Source organism: Tiliqua scincoides, chromosome 4 (assembly GCF_035046505.1).
Source record: "Tiliqua scincoides isolate rTilSci1 chromosome 4, rTilSci1.hap2, whole genome shotgun sequence".
NCBI lineage: Eukaryota > Metazoa > Chordata > Lepidosauria > Squamata > Scincidae > Tiliqua > Tiliqua scincoides.
Genome location: NC_089824.1, coordinates 126,901,072 through 126,918,641, shown reverse-complemented (window position 1 = coordinate 126,918,641; position 17,570 = coordinate 126,901,072). Strand labels below are relative to the sequence as shown.

General features: G+C 40.9%; 2 protein-coding genes across 4 annotated transcripts in view; one reads left to right on the top strand and one right to left on the bottom strand.

Moving 5' to 3' along the window:
- Positions 1 to 17,570, top strand: part of GPSM2 (G protein signaling modulator 2) — a 42,925-nt gene that overhangs the window by 23,864 nt on the left and 1,491 nt on the right. For 2 of the 3 annotated variants that reach the window (XM_066626636.1, XM_066626634.1), the window contains 10 exons: positions 537 to 679; positions 4,144 to 4,267; positions 5,140 to 5,255; positions 8,381 to 8,536; positions 9,195 to 9,303; positions 10,151 to 10,280; positions 10,720 to 10,790; positions 13,213 to 13,389; positions 13,907 to 14,060; positions 14,217 to 14,434. In XM_066626636.1, coding sequence (XP_066482733.1) covers positions 537 to 679; positions 4,144 to 4,267; positions 5,140 to 5,255; positions 8,381 to 8,536; positions 9,195 to 9,303; positions 10,151 to 10,280; positions 10,720 to 10,790; positions 13,213 to 13,389; positions 13,907 to 14,060; positions 14,217 to 14,434 — 1,398 coding nt within the window. The remainder of the gene's footprint in view (positions 1 to 536; positions 680 to 4,143; positions 4,268 to 5,139; positions 5,256 to 8,380; positions 8,537 to 9,194; positions 9,304 to 10,150; positions 10,281 to 10,719; positions 10,791 to 13,212; positions 13,390 to 13,906; positions 14,061 to 14,216; positions 14,435 to 17,570) is intronic. The other variant, XM_066626637.1, reaches the window with a different exon arrangement.
- The window catches only part of CLCC1 (chloride channel CLIC like 1), a 29,447-nt gene continuing 21,951 nt past the window's right edge, over positions 10,075 to 17,570 (bottom strand). Inside the window, exon 13 of the mRNA XM_066626645.1 lies at positions 10,075 to 14,477. The gene's annotated coding sequence lies outside the window, so the exon portion shown is untranslated. The remainder of the gene's footprint in view (positions 14,478 to 17,570) is intronic.

Below are 17,570 nucleotides of genomic sequence, written 5' to 3'. Positions count from 1 at the left end.
AACTGACAGTTTGAATGGCTTGCTGAGTGAAGCTGTATGTTCTGAGTGAAACTGATAGCTTTAGCAATGAAGACATTCTAATATCAGGCAATCCTTTGTTCTTGATATGCCAGATTTTGAAGCTTTTATTGCACTTCAGTTTGTACTGGTGCTAGTAGGTTTTACAGAGGATGTGTTCTCTCTGTCTTTTATATTCCTGTAGTGCTCCAATATTTTACGAATCCCTCAGTCTTTGTCAATGATGCTGTTGCGATCAATTTCAGAATGAATTGGAAAGCTGCTTACGAAATCACTGATAGGATCAGCACCCTGCTATTTAGAATATTTTTTACAGTTATGTTTACTTTCAGAATTATGTTTACAAATGGAGTGAGTCAGCTTTTGCAATACTGTGACTAAGAAGTATATCAGAGTGGTATGACTTTAAGTGTTGGCACCTTTCTTTTAATACTTGAGAAACTTGCTTTATTTGTCTGTAAATGCTTGTAAGGCATTGACTGATATTCATTTCCAAAGCACTGTAATTTGTGTTATAGGTTGGAGAAGCAAGAGCACTGTATAACCTTGGAAATGTGTATCACTCCAAGGGTAAAAGTGTAGCCTGTGCAGGTACCCATGATCCAGGGGAATTTCCGGATGATGTTAAAGCTGCATTACGGAAAGCCGCAGATTATTATGAGTAAGTAATAGCCTTTTAAAAAGGGAACAATCTTTTCAAAGATAATTTGCTGTTGCTTAAAAGATTAGAATATTTTCTTTGAAAACCATTATATTTTTTTCAAGTTTGAATTTAAATTCTTTTCTGCTCCTACAAAAAGCTTCCTAAAGACATAATATAGTTACTAAAATCAAGAAGTAAATTTCACTCAAAACATTAAGATGAGTTTCAAGTCTCTTCTCTCTTTATAGTAACTTATTATTGGTCACTATAAATCCTGTGAGGGAATTTCCAAGGTGAGAAATGTCAACAATTGTGGAGCAGCCACCATGAACACTATGTGCCCTTGCCATGTGAGCTTAATGCACAGATAGTATTGTGAATGGCACACTTTTATCTTAGAAATCACAATGGTATATAAGGCCCATGTTGTTTAGGGTTTGATGTGTTACAAACATAACCTTAGATCAGGGGTGTCCAAACTTTTTGGCAGGAGGGCCACATCATCTCTCTGACACCTTGTTGGGGGCCGGGGAAAAAAGAATTAATTTACATTTCAAATTTACATAAATTAATATATTAAAGATGGAACTTCTGTGAATGAATGAAGGCCGGTCTTTCCTTCGCTGCCACTGCTGCATCACAAATGTGAAACAGCAAGTAGTGGAGGGAGCCCTCATCCCACAGCTCATGCAAGAGGTTGAACAGTCAGCCTCATGCTGAGAGCACTTGCGTCGGGCAAGCATGGGCTCCAGCAAGTCTCTGGAAGGCCAGAGTCTCATTGGAGTCTGGGGGCTCCCTGCGGGCTGCATTGGGAGTCCCCGAGGGCCGCAAGTGGCCCCTGGGCTGGGATTTGGGCACCCCTGCCTTAGATTATGCCTGGGATGGTACTTGAATGCCAATGGAGGTATGTTAAAACAGCAAGGTGCAGAATTTTTTTTTTAATTACAGCAGAAAAAAAATCTCTGTTACTCCAAATGTTGTGTTTATTGTGAGGAGTCAGGCATCAGGGTACTGTATTGGGTGTTGCTTCTGAATAGTATTCAAGGGCTGCTGCACAGTGAGTGTGTTACAGAAAACTAGCTTTGAATATAGGTGTATTTTTAGATTCTGTGAGCCACTGTAAGGGCCACTCAATTGGAAAGTGGCATAGAAATATATTAATAGTGACAGCAGTCACCAGTTCTGAATTTGAAAAGGGGGAGATGTAGCGTTCTCAGACAGAACTGATAGGAAAAGGCTCCTGATCACACAGCTGCCTGGAGTTTATGCTCTGCAGTCAATCCAAGAAATCTGAAATCCCAAGATCTAATGTCCATCAGTTTTGTCTGGATTATGCTTTTGTCTTGCACCTGCATCCCATTTTCCTGCTATTATTTTATGTTTATGAAGAAGAGAAGAAAATTTAACAAAGATATTTATCAAAGCCAAACTAGAAGCTAGTTCAGAGAGCAACCAATGTGGGAGATTGATTTCATCTGACACTATAGGTGCGGTATCCATGGGGGCTCCATTTCAGAACCCCTTGCAGTTAAATTGAAACTGTGCATATCCAGGAATCCCCCCTCACCCTCCAAAAGTCCGGAGGCTTTTCTGAGGCCTGCAGAGTCCATTTGTGTCCGCCTGCGACCTCTGCAGGCTACAGAATGGCTGTTTGGGCCAAAAAAAGGGACTTCTGGTTTATTGAGAACTGGAAGTGATTTTTTTCCCCCCTTTATAAGGCATTCTGAGGCCTGTGCCTGAGGGCTTTCCTGTGCCTCAGAATGCCTTATAAGGCATAAAACGTCACTTCCAGCATATAAGAACATCAGAAAAGCCCCACTGGATCAGGCCATCTAGCCCAGCTTCCTGTATCTCAGTCCCCCACCAAATGCCTCAGAGAGCACATAAGACAACAAGAGACCTGCATCCTGGTGCCCTCCCTTGCATCTGGGATTCTGACTTAGCCCATTTCTAAAATCAGGAGGTTGCACATACCCATTATGGCTTGCAACCCGTAATGGATTTTTCTTCCAGAAACTTGTCCAATTCCCTTTTAAAGGCATCTAGGCCAGATGCCATCACCACATCCTGTGGCAAGGAGTTCCACAGACCAACTACATGCTGAGCAAAGAAATATTTTCTTTTGTCTGTCCTCACTCTCCCAACACTCAATTTTAGTGGATGTGCCCTGGTTCTGGTGTTATGTGAGAAGTTAAAGAGCATCTCTCTATCCACTCTGTCCATCCCCTGCATAATTTTGTATATAAATTTTGTACATATTTTCCTATATGCCATAGTCATGGTGACATTACAGAGAAGACCTTTGTCTCTGATCCCCACCAACTGCATTTCAGTTCATGGTGAACCAGAGAACATGGCATATAGGGTCCAAGCAGGAACATGTGGATGCAAACAGTCTTCCATGTGGCTTGGTCCCAAACCATATAGGACTTTAAAGATAACAATCAGCATCTTTTGTTGGAATCAAACAAACAAAAAACCAATGTAACCCTGATGTAATATGCTCATGGCAACTTTCTCCAGTCATCAGCCTCTGAGTAAACATCTACCTACTCTACCATCAGCTGGGACTAAACTAGGCTATAATGTGAAAAATGGGAATTCTTACTTACCACATGAATTCCTGTTCCTGGTAGAGGAAGTGCATTCCTAACTGACTGGGAAAGCTCCTTGTGCCATTTCTGAGGTAGAATCAACTTTTAACGGCTTCTCCTCTCGGCGGGGCTGACTGTTTCTAAATTTTCGCTCTACGTGTATAGGATGTTGGCTGGTTGGGCTCAAAGCCCATGGCTAATTATTTTTGAATTTTCTATTTCTACTCCATACTCTTTGCCTTCAGCAGGTCATGGAGAGCCATGAAATTTTTATAATATTTTAAATTTTATTATGTGAAAATGAAAATTTCTACAGCCGATTTAAATAGATCTGAAGCTCCATCCCCTGATCTTAGCACATTTCCTTTTGCTAAGTACTGCCTGATTCATGCAACCATTCTTGCCACAGACAGTATGAACTGATGAGCCTTTCATGGATGTTAAGATGTTAAATGAATGCCATTGCAGCAAATCTCTTCTGCAAAGTGACAGTATGTTGGCCATAATCCAGGGGACAGCTTTAAATCTGCGCAGTAGTTATGTGCACACATTTCTCTTCCCTCTCCCCCGTTTTTTTCTCTCCCAGTGCAGGCTGCTTTTAGAGTTTTCTCAAGTTTTAGGGATGGCTTGTGTGACTGCTTCTGAAAAGGTGAAGTTAAGAATCTCTGTTTAAAGAGCTTGTTGCATTTGGCTGTTTGAATCACGGCCCTTGTGAAGACGGCAGCATAAAACGCCTGTTGGCTGACTCTCGTGGCCATAAAACCAGACCTGTAAATGTAAAACGTAAACTTTTCCTTGTGGTGACAGAGAGATCAATATCAGGACTGCTGGACATACACTTCTTTGCAACATAAACTTTAATAACTTTTTGCTGTTCTTGTTAAACAGGGAGAACTTGACAATAGTGACAGAGCTGGGTGATAGAGCAGCTCAGGGACGTGCCTATGGAAACCTGGGGAATACTCATTATCTTCTGGGCAACTTCAGGAGTGCTGTTATGGCCCATGAACAGGTAAAAGAGGGTGAATGTTGATGTTTCCTAGGGTGCTGTATCAGATATGTGCAGTTTAAAATAATAGAATACTAAAGCTGGAAGGGACTTGAAAGCTGACTAGTCCAACTCCTGCTCAGCTCAGGTGACTACAGCATTCCTAACAGATGGCCATCTAGCTTTTGCTTGAAAACTTTCAATGAGGAAGAGCCTACAACTGCACAAAGCAGACTGTTCCAGTTCTGGACAGCTCTTACAGTAAGGAAATTATAAATCCTAAACCTGGTTCACTATTGTTTTAACCCACTGGTTCTAGTCTTCCCCTTAGGAACCTGTGAAAGCAAGCCTTCTCCTCCTTTAGTGGAGCCCTCAGATACTTGATAATGGCTAGCTTATCTCCCCTTTGCCTTTGCTTCTCCAGGTTAAACATACCAAACTCTTTTTAAACCATTCTTTATATTTGACTTCTTCACTAAATTGTATTTTGTTGTGTTAAAACAAAAAGCAGAAACCTGGTATTTCCAGATTCTGTGCCACATATTGCATGTAGTTCTTTTACAGTGCACTGATGGCTTCTTGAAGAGCATGCAGACGTGAATACAAACTGCCGTACATCTGAGACTTTAGAATCTTCCCAGTGTAAACTCAAATGTTGCGTTTAAAAAGAATCTGCAGTTGAATTAAAAAGTAAATACTTCCCTTGTGTGTGACTTCAAGGGTTAGAAACTTACATACTTCTGTACAGAAGCTACCATGGGCCGGGGGGGGGGGGGTCTCAGTCTTTCTGAAACCAGTAGAGGGCAGATGGATTCCTAGATAGTCTTTGCTTCTTTCTTTAAAAAAAAAAAAACTCCACTTGGCACAACCTTTGACAAGATCATTTCATTTTTCAGCGCCTTTTAATTGCAAAAGAATTTGGTGATAGAGCTGCAGAAAGAAGAGCATACAGCAATCTTGGGAATGCCTATATTTTCCTTGGAGAATTTGAAACCGCTGCTGAATATTACAAGTTAGTCAATGTGTTACTTAACACTGTTATTGTGGAAAGCTAACAGAACTACTAACATCTCAGGTCATTGAATCTTTTTCATTTTCATTTATTACACTTGTATCCTGACCTCCCTCCAGTGAGCTCAAAGCAGTGATTTCACCTAGTTGTTGACAAGTTCACCTACTTGCCGACTTCTCGCTCCTTATTTTAGTAAGGTTGTTTCAGGAGGGCATGCCTTTGCTGCAGGTTTTGTTTTTTAGTTATATGATTTTTCTATGATGTAATTAGCCTCCAATTTCGTATGTGAGAAAACAGACAGGAATTATACAAAAGTAAAATTCTGAAACATGCTGAATACTCTTTTGATTGAGGCATTTCATATGCATTAACTTTGAAAGTTGGCCTCAACCATCCACTCTGAATCCTCTTTCTGAGGCAGGAGTTCCCACTTCTAGTTAGCGTGGAATACATTAACCCATGAATGATGCAGCTTTTGATCAAACCAGATTTGTAGTACAGGTGAATGTCACTTAGCGACGTTCCGACCAGCAACAGCCCGCATATTCAATGGCCGCTACTGGTCCCTGTTCACCCTTCCTCCGAGCCTCCCTCCAAGCTGAGAGGGGCACAGCTCCCCTCAACTCCAGAGGCTTTTCTGAGCCTTGCAAGGAAAGGCTTGGACTGGTTGTTTCTGCCGAGAACGCATGACTTCCGGTTTCCCGAAGAAACTGGACGTTGCATCTTTTTGCCCGAAATGGGCATTCTGAGCCTTGCAGAGGCAGCGCGCAAATGCACGCTGCCCCTGCAAGGCTGAGAAAAGCCTTCAGAGACAAGGGGAGCACAGCTTTCCTTGCTTTCAGAGGCTTCGCTGAATGTCAAGCTTAGCTTGATGTTGGGGGTGCTGGTCCACATCCCTATGGTTAAGTGGCACATGACTGTATGCTGTTAGTAGAGAGGAATGTTAGTGGTGCAATTCTAGGTATGCCTACTCAGAAGTAAGACACATTGAGTTCAGTGGGACTTACCTCAAGGTAAATATGTCTACAGTTACACTCTAAAGCAATGCTCCTCTCATGTGTAGGGCTAGGAGTATGTTTAGTTAAATCCAGATGATGTGGCAGTAATCCATGTGACTCATAAAAAAAGCCACACACATCTAGCATGGCTTGGAGAAGATCTTACTTGACCTTTCATACTGCGGTTGAGTGTGCAAAACTACTCTGTCCTCCAAGTGTCATGGCAGGAGGGAAGAAGTGAATGAGAAAAAGGTTTGAAGTGAGGTTGATCTCTTTGTAATGACTGCCTCCCACACAAGCAAACCAAGGATGTTTCCTCCCCCTAAAAATGATTTGTTGTGGAGTTGTGAGTAGGCTTTGTTTGGCTAGCTGTCTGAATTGCATCAAGAGTGCAACTGTGACTTACATAACTTATGAGCGATGCTGTCTTGTGGGAAAACATCTCCAAACTGCAGCAAAAACAGGAGTAAGGGAGAGGAGTGTCAGGAGGAGGTGACTGTGACTGGCATTGCCGAGAGCAAGCTCTCTGGTTTACATCCATCTTTTAATGAAAGATGTGTGGTGGTTTGTAAGCAAATAAAGAAAAGAGAAAGAGAGGAGGAAAGCCTGAAGTGTCCATCTGTGTATTGAGAGGGCTACCTGAGAATTAATCTGACCGCTTTGGAAGTAGCACCCAGTGCAAAGGACTAGTGCACGAGAAAGTACCTCTCACTTGTCCTTCATTACTTGGGGATTTGCTGGTGTCCCAAAGCACCCCAACTATGACCCAGATGATTTTGGGTGGCAGGCTGGATTTGGCCTGTGGGCCACAGGTTGGTGACCCCTGGCTTAGATGAACCCTTTACAAACACATTTGTGTGTTTGTGTGACGTTTACAAACACAGTGTTTACAAACACTGGGCCCTTTACAAACACATTTTTTAAAAAATTGTCTTTAAAATAGCCTTGGGAGCAAACTATGCAAATGTGTAAATGCTCACATCCAATTTAAAGTGCCTTCTTTTTTGTTAACAATTTCCACGTGGGGAAAAAAATCCTAGTTAGAGCTTGAATGCATGGGAGGGGGGTTCATTATCCCACCACATTCTGTTTTAGCAATTTAATTCGAAAGCCGATATTAATCTAGCAAAATCTAGAATTTCTTACCTGGGAAAGAAAGTTCTGGGGAGAGGGACAGGAATTCCCTCTCTTAGGAATGCAAGGTTAGTTCTGATTTGGTACGATTCTCCCCCTGCTCCAAGGAAACACCTTCCACTTCCTTGTCCAATCCCCCCTGTAGTAAAAAGAGTTGCATCTTTCTCTACTTATAAATGTGTTGAGGAAAAAAAAAAAAAGATGGAGACATTTACTCATGTTCTCTGCATCCAAGGCCCCTGCAGCCTCTCCATGGGTTGGAGCACATCCATGCCTTTCTCCACCCCCTTCCTTGCTCCATTTTTTAAGCTCCAGAATTGATACTCTTTGAGGGAAGGAGGGGAAGCAAGCTTTAAAAAGCTTCTTTAAAACTGGCTGGCAGGGTCTTCACTGTGCACTTGTTCCCCAGTCCTTCTTTGGGGTTGGCTCCTGTGTAGAACAAGGTTGCCAACCCCTGATCTAAGTAAAAGAAGCGTGCAGTGTTCCAGAACAGTGTTTCTCAACCAGTGTAACAGGTATCACCAGTGGTATTTGAGGTGGTGTCTGGTGTTAGTTACAGGACACATGGACACCTGCCATCCAGCAGCAAGACCAGGAATGCAATGCAACAGTGGTAGGAGACTCAGCTCAGCAAGCAGAGCTCCAAAGCATGCTTTCCTGTGCTTGAAAAAGCCCTCTCTTCTACTCTAAGCCTCTTACTGGTATTTGTTGTGTTGCATCTGGCCTCCCAATTCAGAAGTAACTGGCAATGATACCATCATGGGTTGCTTCTGGTGATACTTTGAATAGGTGGACCATGTGAAGTGGTATGGTGGTGGACAAACCTTGAGAAACACTGTTCTAGAATGTTAAAACAAATGGAAAGAAAATAGCTTTGTATTGAATTTTAATTGATGATTCCACTAGAAAATGCAGAGTAACACACAGTGCAGTTCTACTGCTGATGCTACAGTGGTGAAAGTGGGCATTACATTTAACTCATTATTTTTTTAGGAAGACGCTGCAGCTTGCTCGGCAGCTTACAGATCGGGCTGTAGAAGCCCAAGCTTGTTACAGCCTTGGGAACACGTATACTTTACTTCAAGATTATGAAAAGGCCATAGACTATCATCTAAAACATTTGGCAATTGCTGAAGAACTGAATGATAGGTAAGGTTTTTAAGAGTTGCTTGCTGTATAGGTATAGCCTAGCCGTGTACTACCCAACCCCTCCCCACCCCATCTTGTTCTGTTGTAATGCACGTACCTGCTGTTCAAAGAGAAATAAGTAAGAAATCCAACTGAGGATGGCCAAGGCTTATATAAAGAGTTCATATAACTCTGACAATTCTACTACATAATCATAAAATATACCTTGTATACAGATATTAAATATACAGTTGGCCCGCATCTTATGCAAGGATTACATTCCAAGGTCAGTACATAAACCCAAAATCATGTATAGTTGAAACTCCCTTAAATCCAACCAGTACACACTGTCTCTCTAAGAACTAAAAGCGCCATATGAGAAGATACGCAGGAACTGAAGAAAGAGCAGTTCTCTCGCTTCAGTCTTGCTCCAGGTCATAAACAGTGTAAGTTAAATGGCAGGTGAAACCTCCTGCACTATTTAAAGTGTTGTTTTTCTGTTTTGGGGGCTGGGCCGAGCATTACTAAATACTGGTATATTACTTGAATTTGTGCAAGTCTATCGCATGCAAAGATGCTGGCTGACTGAATCTTTATATACAAAAAAGGTATCTATTATGTTAGAAAGCAGCTGTCTGGAGCATTTGAATAAATGTCCCTCTGTTGAACTGTGTTTCAGAATTGGCGAAGGAAGAGCATGCTGGAGTTTAGGAAATGCCTACACAGCTCTGGGGAACCATGATCAAGCTATGCATTATGCAGAAAAGCATTTAGACATTTCAAGAGAGGTGTGTGCAGATATTCCAAGTTCTTGGTTGTTTGTACTATGCCTTATCACAGTGGGAAAACAGAGTACGCACATCTTTGAAATGAATTCGCTACAAATACTGCATTAAGTCATTTCTGCCCAACGTTGCGTATATGCAACAGGGACCAAATGCGTACACCTGTGGGCCGGGCAAAAACGGATTAAAGTGGGAAATGGTGGGACTGATTTGCTTGCTGCTGAATGAGTAATGGGCAGGAGTCCATGGGTTTCAGTTATAATATCCAATAAAAGTTCCAGTAGAATGTGAACATAGACATATAGTAGTATATGTTGAAGACTTATGTATTAATTGGCCAATGTTCTTTATGAGAGTAAAATATACAGAAGCACCTACTTAAGAATTTTCAAGATACAAATGTACCTGGCCATAATAAAAAAATGTATTTATACCATTCCACATTGCTGGCACCAATTTCTAGCATTCCTAAACATTCCCCATCTTATTCCAGCGAGCCCCAGCAATCTGTGTTGGCCTCCTTTTCAAGGTAAGGCCACACAATGTGGAATGGTATAAATACATTTTTTTAATATTTCACAACTTGTTTGCTATCAGTGATGATGCACAAAACTGACCCTGGAACCTAATCTTTTCTTAAATACTGGAGCTTCTGTATAGTGTTGCAAGGGTAAGATTTTAGCGGAAAGAAATGAAAGCACGGTATAATGTTAGAAATTTTATTTTTTTTCAATATATATATATTGCATATTTCAGTTTACAAAACTGTCTTAGATTGAGATTTACATTTGATAGTATATGTAAGGTGGTTGACTATAAGCACATACTGAACTAATGCTTTTGGCTGCAGGTGGGAGATAAAACTGGAGAACTAACAGCTAAACTTAACCTCTCAGACCTTCAGATGGTGCTTGGTCTAAGTTTTAGCACAAACAGCTCAATGATGGCAGAAAATCATGTTCTAGATAATAGCTTGAATGGTAAGTGTGTTCATGGTTCTGTGAGGATGATTGAACAGTGGATTTATTTATTAAGATCTAAGACAGCAATTTTCAACCAGTGTGCCAATAATTTAATATATTAATGCAGTTTCTGATAATGGTTACACTAGACTCTGTGATCAAAGTAAAACCTTCATGTCCTACAGTACTTTTGCAGTACCTTTTATTTTGTACCTGAGGGTGTTTTCAGAGTGTGTGTGTTTAAAATATATCTCTGGTTTTTCCAAACATGCAAAATGGCTTAAAAATATAATATTCATAAAAATATAATTGCATTGGATTCTGTGATGTGGTAATGTTTAATGACAATAATAAAAGCATTGCCTCTCAGTGTACTTGCTTGCTTAAAATCAAGACACTTCTGAAGTATTGAACTTTCCTTCAAAATAACGGATTACTTAATGTCTGTATCTCAAAGGCAGTAGACCTCGTGTAGGACGTCGCCACAGTATGGAAAACATGGAACTTATGAAGCTCACCCCAGAAAAGGTTGGTGCATTTTAACAAAATATGAAAATCGTCTTGTCAAAATAGTTCGTAATTCTTAAAAGGATGCTTAATATTAAAATGTACAAGCTAATTCTTTATAGATTAACTCAAATGCATCATACCATTGCATGATTAGTTAAGAGATCGTAAACAAGGAAAATAAATAGGTAGATATGAATTTTTGTATGGTGAAAAATTATGAGTTTGTGTCCCTAAAAGTAGTATCTCTCGTTATATAAACAATTGCTTTATGAGATTTTTCTACAACAAAGTGTACAAATTCCTACTTTTAAAATTTAGTATACTGTATGGGCATATTGTTTGCTTATATGCTTTCCCTCTTCATACAGATCTGTTCCTGAAAACAGCCCTTATAGTGAAAGTATGGATGAGTACAATAATTATATAATGGGAAAAATTCTAACAGGTTCCAAAGTGGGGGAGTGGGGAAGGCAGCAATGCTATGCTAAGAGGGGTGCAGGGACTGGCATGTACTTACCAGTCCCTGCAGCAGCCCTCCTGGGGGTGTGGGGAGCCTTACCCTCTGCAGGGCTCCCCAACCTTCAGAAAGTGAAAGCTCAGCGATTGTGCTCCATCTCCAGTTTGCAATTGCAAGCCCCCTTAGGGCGGCAGAGTCCAGGTCCCACTGGCTGGGGCATCTTGATGCCACAGTTTGAGAAACCCTGCCATAAGGAAAAAGTTGGGTGACACAGTAAAATAAACACCATTTAATAACATTTTACATCAATGAAGTGTTAAAGTTGACAATGAAAATGTTTCAGAAGTTCTAGCATCACATGAGGTTTAGCACCTCAAGTTTTAATTATAAACTATGAGCAACTCCCCTACATTTCACCTGTTTGCTTTTCCCATCATTTTTTTTCATCATCTTCTGTTCTTTTAGGACCCATATTCACAGTAATTTGTAGAAACACAGCACAAAAACATATATTATAAACGGAAGTGTATCATGTGCATGTGCCTTGAAAGCAAGTGATACAGTGCATCTCACACAGTGGGCACCTATTCCCCAGCCATGCTGTCCTTGAAGGGTCCTTATGTACACTTCTCCTGAAGCTGTAGGAGCACATCTGAGAAAGGGGGCCCTTCCGGACCTACCAGGGGAGAAATGCAACATTCAACCTGATCTTTTGGAACTCCTCCTTGGGCATGTGAGACAACTTTGTCCCCTTCTCTGTCCCTGGAGCTCAAGGTGGAGGGGAGGTGCACCCATTGGGTAAAATGGGAGGTAGACCTTGCCTCTGTATGAGACTTGGCTCTTTCTTTCCCCACCATTCCCAGACCTTATATAGACATTATATAGAAAACCTTGGGATGTACAAAGGGATGGTCTTAATAAATGTGGTATGTTTAAGTAAAATCTATATAGTGAGAATACTTACAAAGAGGTAAAGGAGTACAGCAAGTCCTCACTTTGTTGCTAGGTCACTGGAAATTGCAACTTAAAGCAAAATTACTTATAGTGAAAACAATTTTACAGTTAGCTAATTGATAAATGTAATGAAGAGTTATTACATATGTCTGGTCACAAGAACATCACCAAACTTCTAAATAAGGACCTTCTATATTAAACATTGAAATATTTGTGAGCTTTTTGGGCTGGAGAAAACCCACACAGACATGCAGATTCCTCACGGACAGTTGCCCCAGCCAGGAATCTATCTTTTTCCTCATTAACTTTAAACAAAATGACTCTTAAGTGAGGACTTGCTGCATGAGATTTCTGCTTGCAAAGCATTGCTGGGGGACACATTTTTTTTAAGCAGTCACTAGATGGCAGTGCAGTGCAAATACTATTTTTGGTATACAAGTTTTTATCTTACCAATACTTTCTGGGAATGCGCTAAGCTACCCCAGGACCACTGAAGAAGTGGTTCAGAATGTAATAGTAGGAAAAGGTGAGTAGGTAGGGGAAGGCTATCAGAGTAACCGACTTTTTTCCTGTTCATTTTGGCTTCTTCAGTTAAGGTAATATCTTCCAGGTTTTGGAAGCTCCTTTACAGATCAAGGAGGGTGGTTTTCCAAGGTGGCACCTCTTTGCCTAGCTTCCCAGCAAAAAGAGACCTACCAAATTCCCAAATACCCCTAGACTAACCAGTGGGAAGGGGAAGAGCAAGTGTGGGGTTGCCATTGCTAGCTGCTAGTCCTTGTGCCTGCTTTGCTGTCTGCTTGTATTGCCCAGATGTACCCACTTCCACAAGACTTTCTGCTTGTTGTGATCAGAACTGATTCCAGTATGAGAGACTTATATTGTCAGGCAAAGCTCTGGCTTTGTTAAAAAACACATCTGAATAAAAGCAACCACTTCAATTGGTAGTGTAAATATCAGCCAACATTTTGGACAGTCATGAGAAACTGTCTTGGGATAGTTTCTTTATACACTTTGTTCCTTGTTTCATAGGTACAGGACTGGAACAGTGAAATTCTGGCCAAACAGAAACCACTCCTTCCCAAACCTTCAGCAAAATTGCACTTTGTAAATCGATTAAAAGGCAAAAAATACAAAAATATAACTTCTTCCAAAGTTCTTCAGGATACTAGTAATTCTATTGATCATCGACTTCTAAGTTCTCAAAAGGTATTTGTGGTGAAGTCTTTTAATGACTTTAGAGTCTCAAATGTTTATTTTAAATTACTGTTGAGACAGCTTTTTTGGAAGCAAAAAATATAGGCTTTAATTCTTTTGTTTGAAAAACAATTATCTTGGCAATTAAGCTTAGACCAGCTAAGGCTGCAATTCTAAACTTCGTAATTAGAAAGCAATTTGGAGGAAATGTATTCATGAACAAACATTGGGATTAGGAATGAAACATAGGTTTTCTAACTGTGAATATTTGACATGAAATCTAGATCACGACTGCTAAAATATTGACCCTACTTTATGGCAAGATATAGTTGGAAGATGCTGATTTTCCTTGCTTGCTGCCTACCTTAGTGCTGCTTGTTCAGTGGCTCTTCTTCCCTGCTTCCCATACTTTTTTGCCAGAAGGACTACTTGTCTGTGTTGTGTGGCTAGAACAAAACTGCTTTTATCTTCTCTATAAATGATCAACGTAACCTAGATTTGTCCTGATTCTCTTTGTTGGACTTTTCAGAAAAACAGCCCTGATGTGCCTGGAGATGAAGGGTTCTTTGACTTGTTAAGCCGATTTCAGAGCAACAGAATGGATGATCAGCGATACTGTTTTCAAGACAGGAACAAACTGACAGCTGCTGCATCTTCCACTTCGTCAAGGACAATGAAAAAATGTAAAAAATTTTAATTTTAAAATGGAATGCCTTCCTTCCTTCAATTTTAAAATAAGTCTTTCTTCTGAATGATTAGAATGAAACCTAAAGCTTGTGATTAACTCACTGCTTTGCATTCAAGTCTAAGCTAGTTTTTTTTTTCTTACCACATTGCAGCCTTTTCTACTTCTATGGTCCCACCTCACACAGATGAATTTCTTGATCTACTTGCCAGTTCTCAGAGCAGACGTCTAGATGACCAGCGAGCCAGTGCCAGCAATTTACCAGGACTTCGTCTTAATCAACATAATAGTCAGTCAGTCCTTGGCCGCTTGATGGCGAGCAGCAACTGTGAGCCAGATGATGACTTCTTTGATATCTTAATAAAGTGTCAGGTAAGTCTTATGACAGTTGTATGTTTTGTGTGTAGTTTCAAGTCTGCCACAAGAAAGTACATGTTTGGTGGGGTAATATTTGGGTAGTTCTTCTAAGAAGAACTGTGAACATTTAATATGATTGCTCTACTTAAATTATTTTGCATAAGGCGAGCTGACAAACATGTAACTTCAACCCCACATGTATACTTCTTGATAAATCTGCATAGCATTTGTTTATTTAGAATATGTTTGTACCACTTTTCAACAAAGCCATGCATAAAGCAGATTACATAACCAAAAAATGGTTGTGTCCCAAAGGGACCCATAATAAGTTTTTAAAAGACTAAAATTCTCACATTAACTCACATCAAACTGCCATTGGGAGAAATGCTACACAGCAATTCTTTCCAGCCCGTGGGAAACTCAGTGTGTGAAGTGATCCCATAATAACCTCTTTCAGTTGGAATAAATTTTACCGTGAAGCATAGAAACATCAGTTTGTTCTTCGTCTGTATTTTATGCTGATAAAGGTCTTACTGAACTGAACTGAACATAGAAACATATTTTTTAAAAAGGTGTTCATTTATCCAGAATGACCAGTTTGTGTAAAGGGTCACCTGTCCCTTTATGGGGTGGAAGGGGCTTGTTGTTATTTACAGGTGGCTGCAGGATGTTGCAGGTGTGGGGAGCTCTGCGCAGCCCTCCACAGGGATTCCCAATGCTTAGAATGTTGAAAAAAAGCAGACACAAAGCACTTCCTCTTTGCATTTACAACTAGGAAGTGCTTTGTGCCCCCCTTTTCAATGTTCTAAGCATCAGGGAGCCCCACAGAGGTCTCCCCACAACTCCTGCAATGTCCTGCAGCCACCTGTAAGTAAAAATACCCCTTTCCACCTGTTAGTGACATTATCCTGAGGATCAGGTTGCTGTCCTCTCTCCCTCCCTCTCCCCCCTGCAAATACTTACCCTGAGAGTAAAACTCCCAGGAAGTTTGAGAACCACTGACCTATGATTGCCTAAGTAAGAGATACAAAGGGCAAAAACAACTGGCAGAGTAAGAGCATGTTTTCTGACAAGATTGTGAGTAGGTGACTGAAGTCTGCAAAAGGAGTAACAAAGATTTGGAAGGCCATGCATTATAGGCAAATTACACTTCTGTTGATCAGTTTAAATCAGGGTTTACTTAATTACTTAGACTCCACAAGAACAAAATGTATGGGAAACGATAGAATTTTTCCATAACCTAATCAGCATTCACTGATCCCAAAGAGTTCATAGGCCAAGTCTAGAGTAAGAAGAAGTGAAGAAAGGTACTGCATAGCTAAGGAAGTACCCAAAGGAAGAGGATAAATCTTCATGCCAATCTTTTCTATCAGAAAAGATAGCAGAAATAAGATGGCATACCTTTTCATGTCCTACAATATTCTTGAAATTTATACAGGTTGTTATAGTTGAAATTTGAGGCAGGTGCTTCAAGCCATCAGAGAGGATTTAAATCTATCATACTTTACATTCTGGATGATGTGCATACTGACTGTGCATTTTGCTAGGTTTGATACAGCAGTTCAATCTTCTGCCTGAGTTATACTTAGTAGGTTCTGAGAGCACAGTCCCAACCCACTTTCCAGCACTGGCATAGCTGTGTCAGTGGGGCATGTGTTGCATCCTGCAGTTGGGGGGCAGTCATGGAGGCCTGCTCAGGCCCTTGTTTGTTTGTTCCCTTACCTTGGAGTTGCATTGCCCTTCTGTCAGTGCTGGAAAGTGGGTTAGGCTTGCACCCTGAATGTCATAAACTGGACAGCAGACTCATTAGCTATTATGTAGCTCTAAAGAAGAAAAAGTCTGTTGTGCTGAGAAGAGTCCTATGAAGTGGAGTCTGTCCTGGAATGGCAAGAGCATACAAAAGTATTGGAAGCAAATAAGATCAGCAGAGCTAAAGCTTCTGTTGAAATCAATTTCTTTTAAAATAAAGAAACTTACAGGTAGCACGTGCTTTCTTTTGAAAGTCATGCTATGTAACTAATGTTGAATACCACTTGTGGTACTGGAAACTTTACAGTGAACTTGACATCTGAAATGCTAGATTCTTTAGCATCAAGATGACTACAGAAAACCATAGGTATTAAAAGAATTCATTAGTGTGAATGTTCTTTAGAAACAGCTGTGCAAAATTAGCTATAAATGAATTATCACATAACATTTAAACAATATTGTTTCAAAACACCAGTGTCTTATTCAGACAGGACAGTTTCCTGAAGATATAGATTACTGACAGAGGGCACAATCCTATCCAAATTTCCAGCACTGGTGCAAGTTGCAATGCAGCCCTGAAGTATGTTGTCATACCTTTAGGCGGCCTCTGTGACTGCACCATAGGATACAGCTCACATCCCATTGCCATGGCTGCTCAAGCACTGGAAAATTGGATAGGATTTGGCTCAGAGTTCTTTGTGTGAGAAAGCAGGCCTAGTTCACAAACTCACTTGTGCATGCCCTCCCAAATATTGGCTAGTACAGGTGTTGTTCTCCCCCCACCCTGTATCAGCGGATCTGGAGGCGCTGTGCCCATTAACATTGGTTGGAAACTTACTGTAGTGAAATGTTTTTTCCTTTTACAGAACGCTATAAGTGTGCAGGCTTATTAGCACATGCAGGCAGACTGCAGGCAGCCTGAATGTTTGAAAAGACTACAGGTGGAGCCTATATCTGTGTTAGTTGCATTCTGTGACTCGGCGTGATTAACAAAAAACACATTGTGCTAAATTCCACAGAGTTACGCAAATACACTGCAGCCTGACACTTCCGGATGGAAGGAAACTAAGGCAGCTGTTATCAATCCCCTCCCCTCTGTACTCAGCCCTCCCCATTGCCAGCTGCCTGGCTTCTTTCACAGATGGGATGCTGATCTTTTAAGAGTCTAGCCCTGTGCGTTTCTACTCAGAAGTAAGCCCCATTCCAGTCAATGGGGCTTACTCCCAGGGAAGTGTGGAGAGGATTGTAGGCTATATCTCATGCTTTACTTGGTGGGAAGGCTTGCTTGTGTCGGTGATTGCCTGCACCATTTCTGGGGGGGGGGGAATTCGGCAAACACTCCCTGGGTTTTTTAAAGCAATCCCCTCTGTTGCTACCACACTTGCCCCTGTGTGAGTGAGAG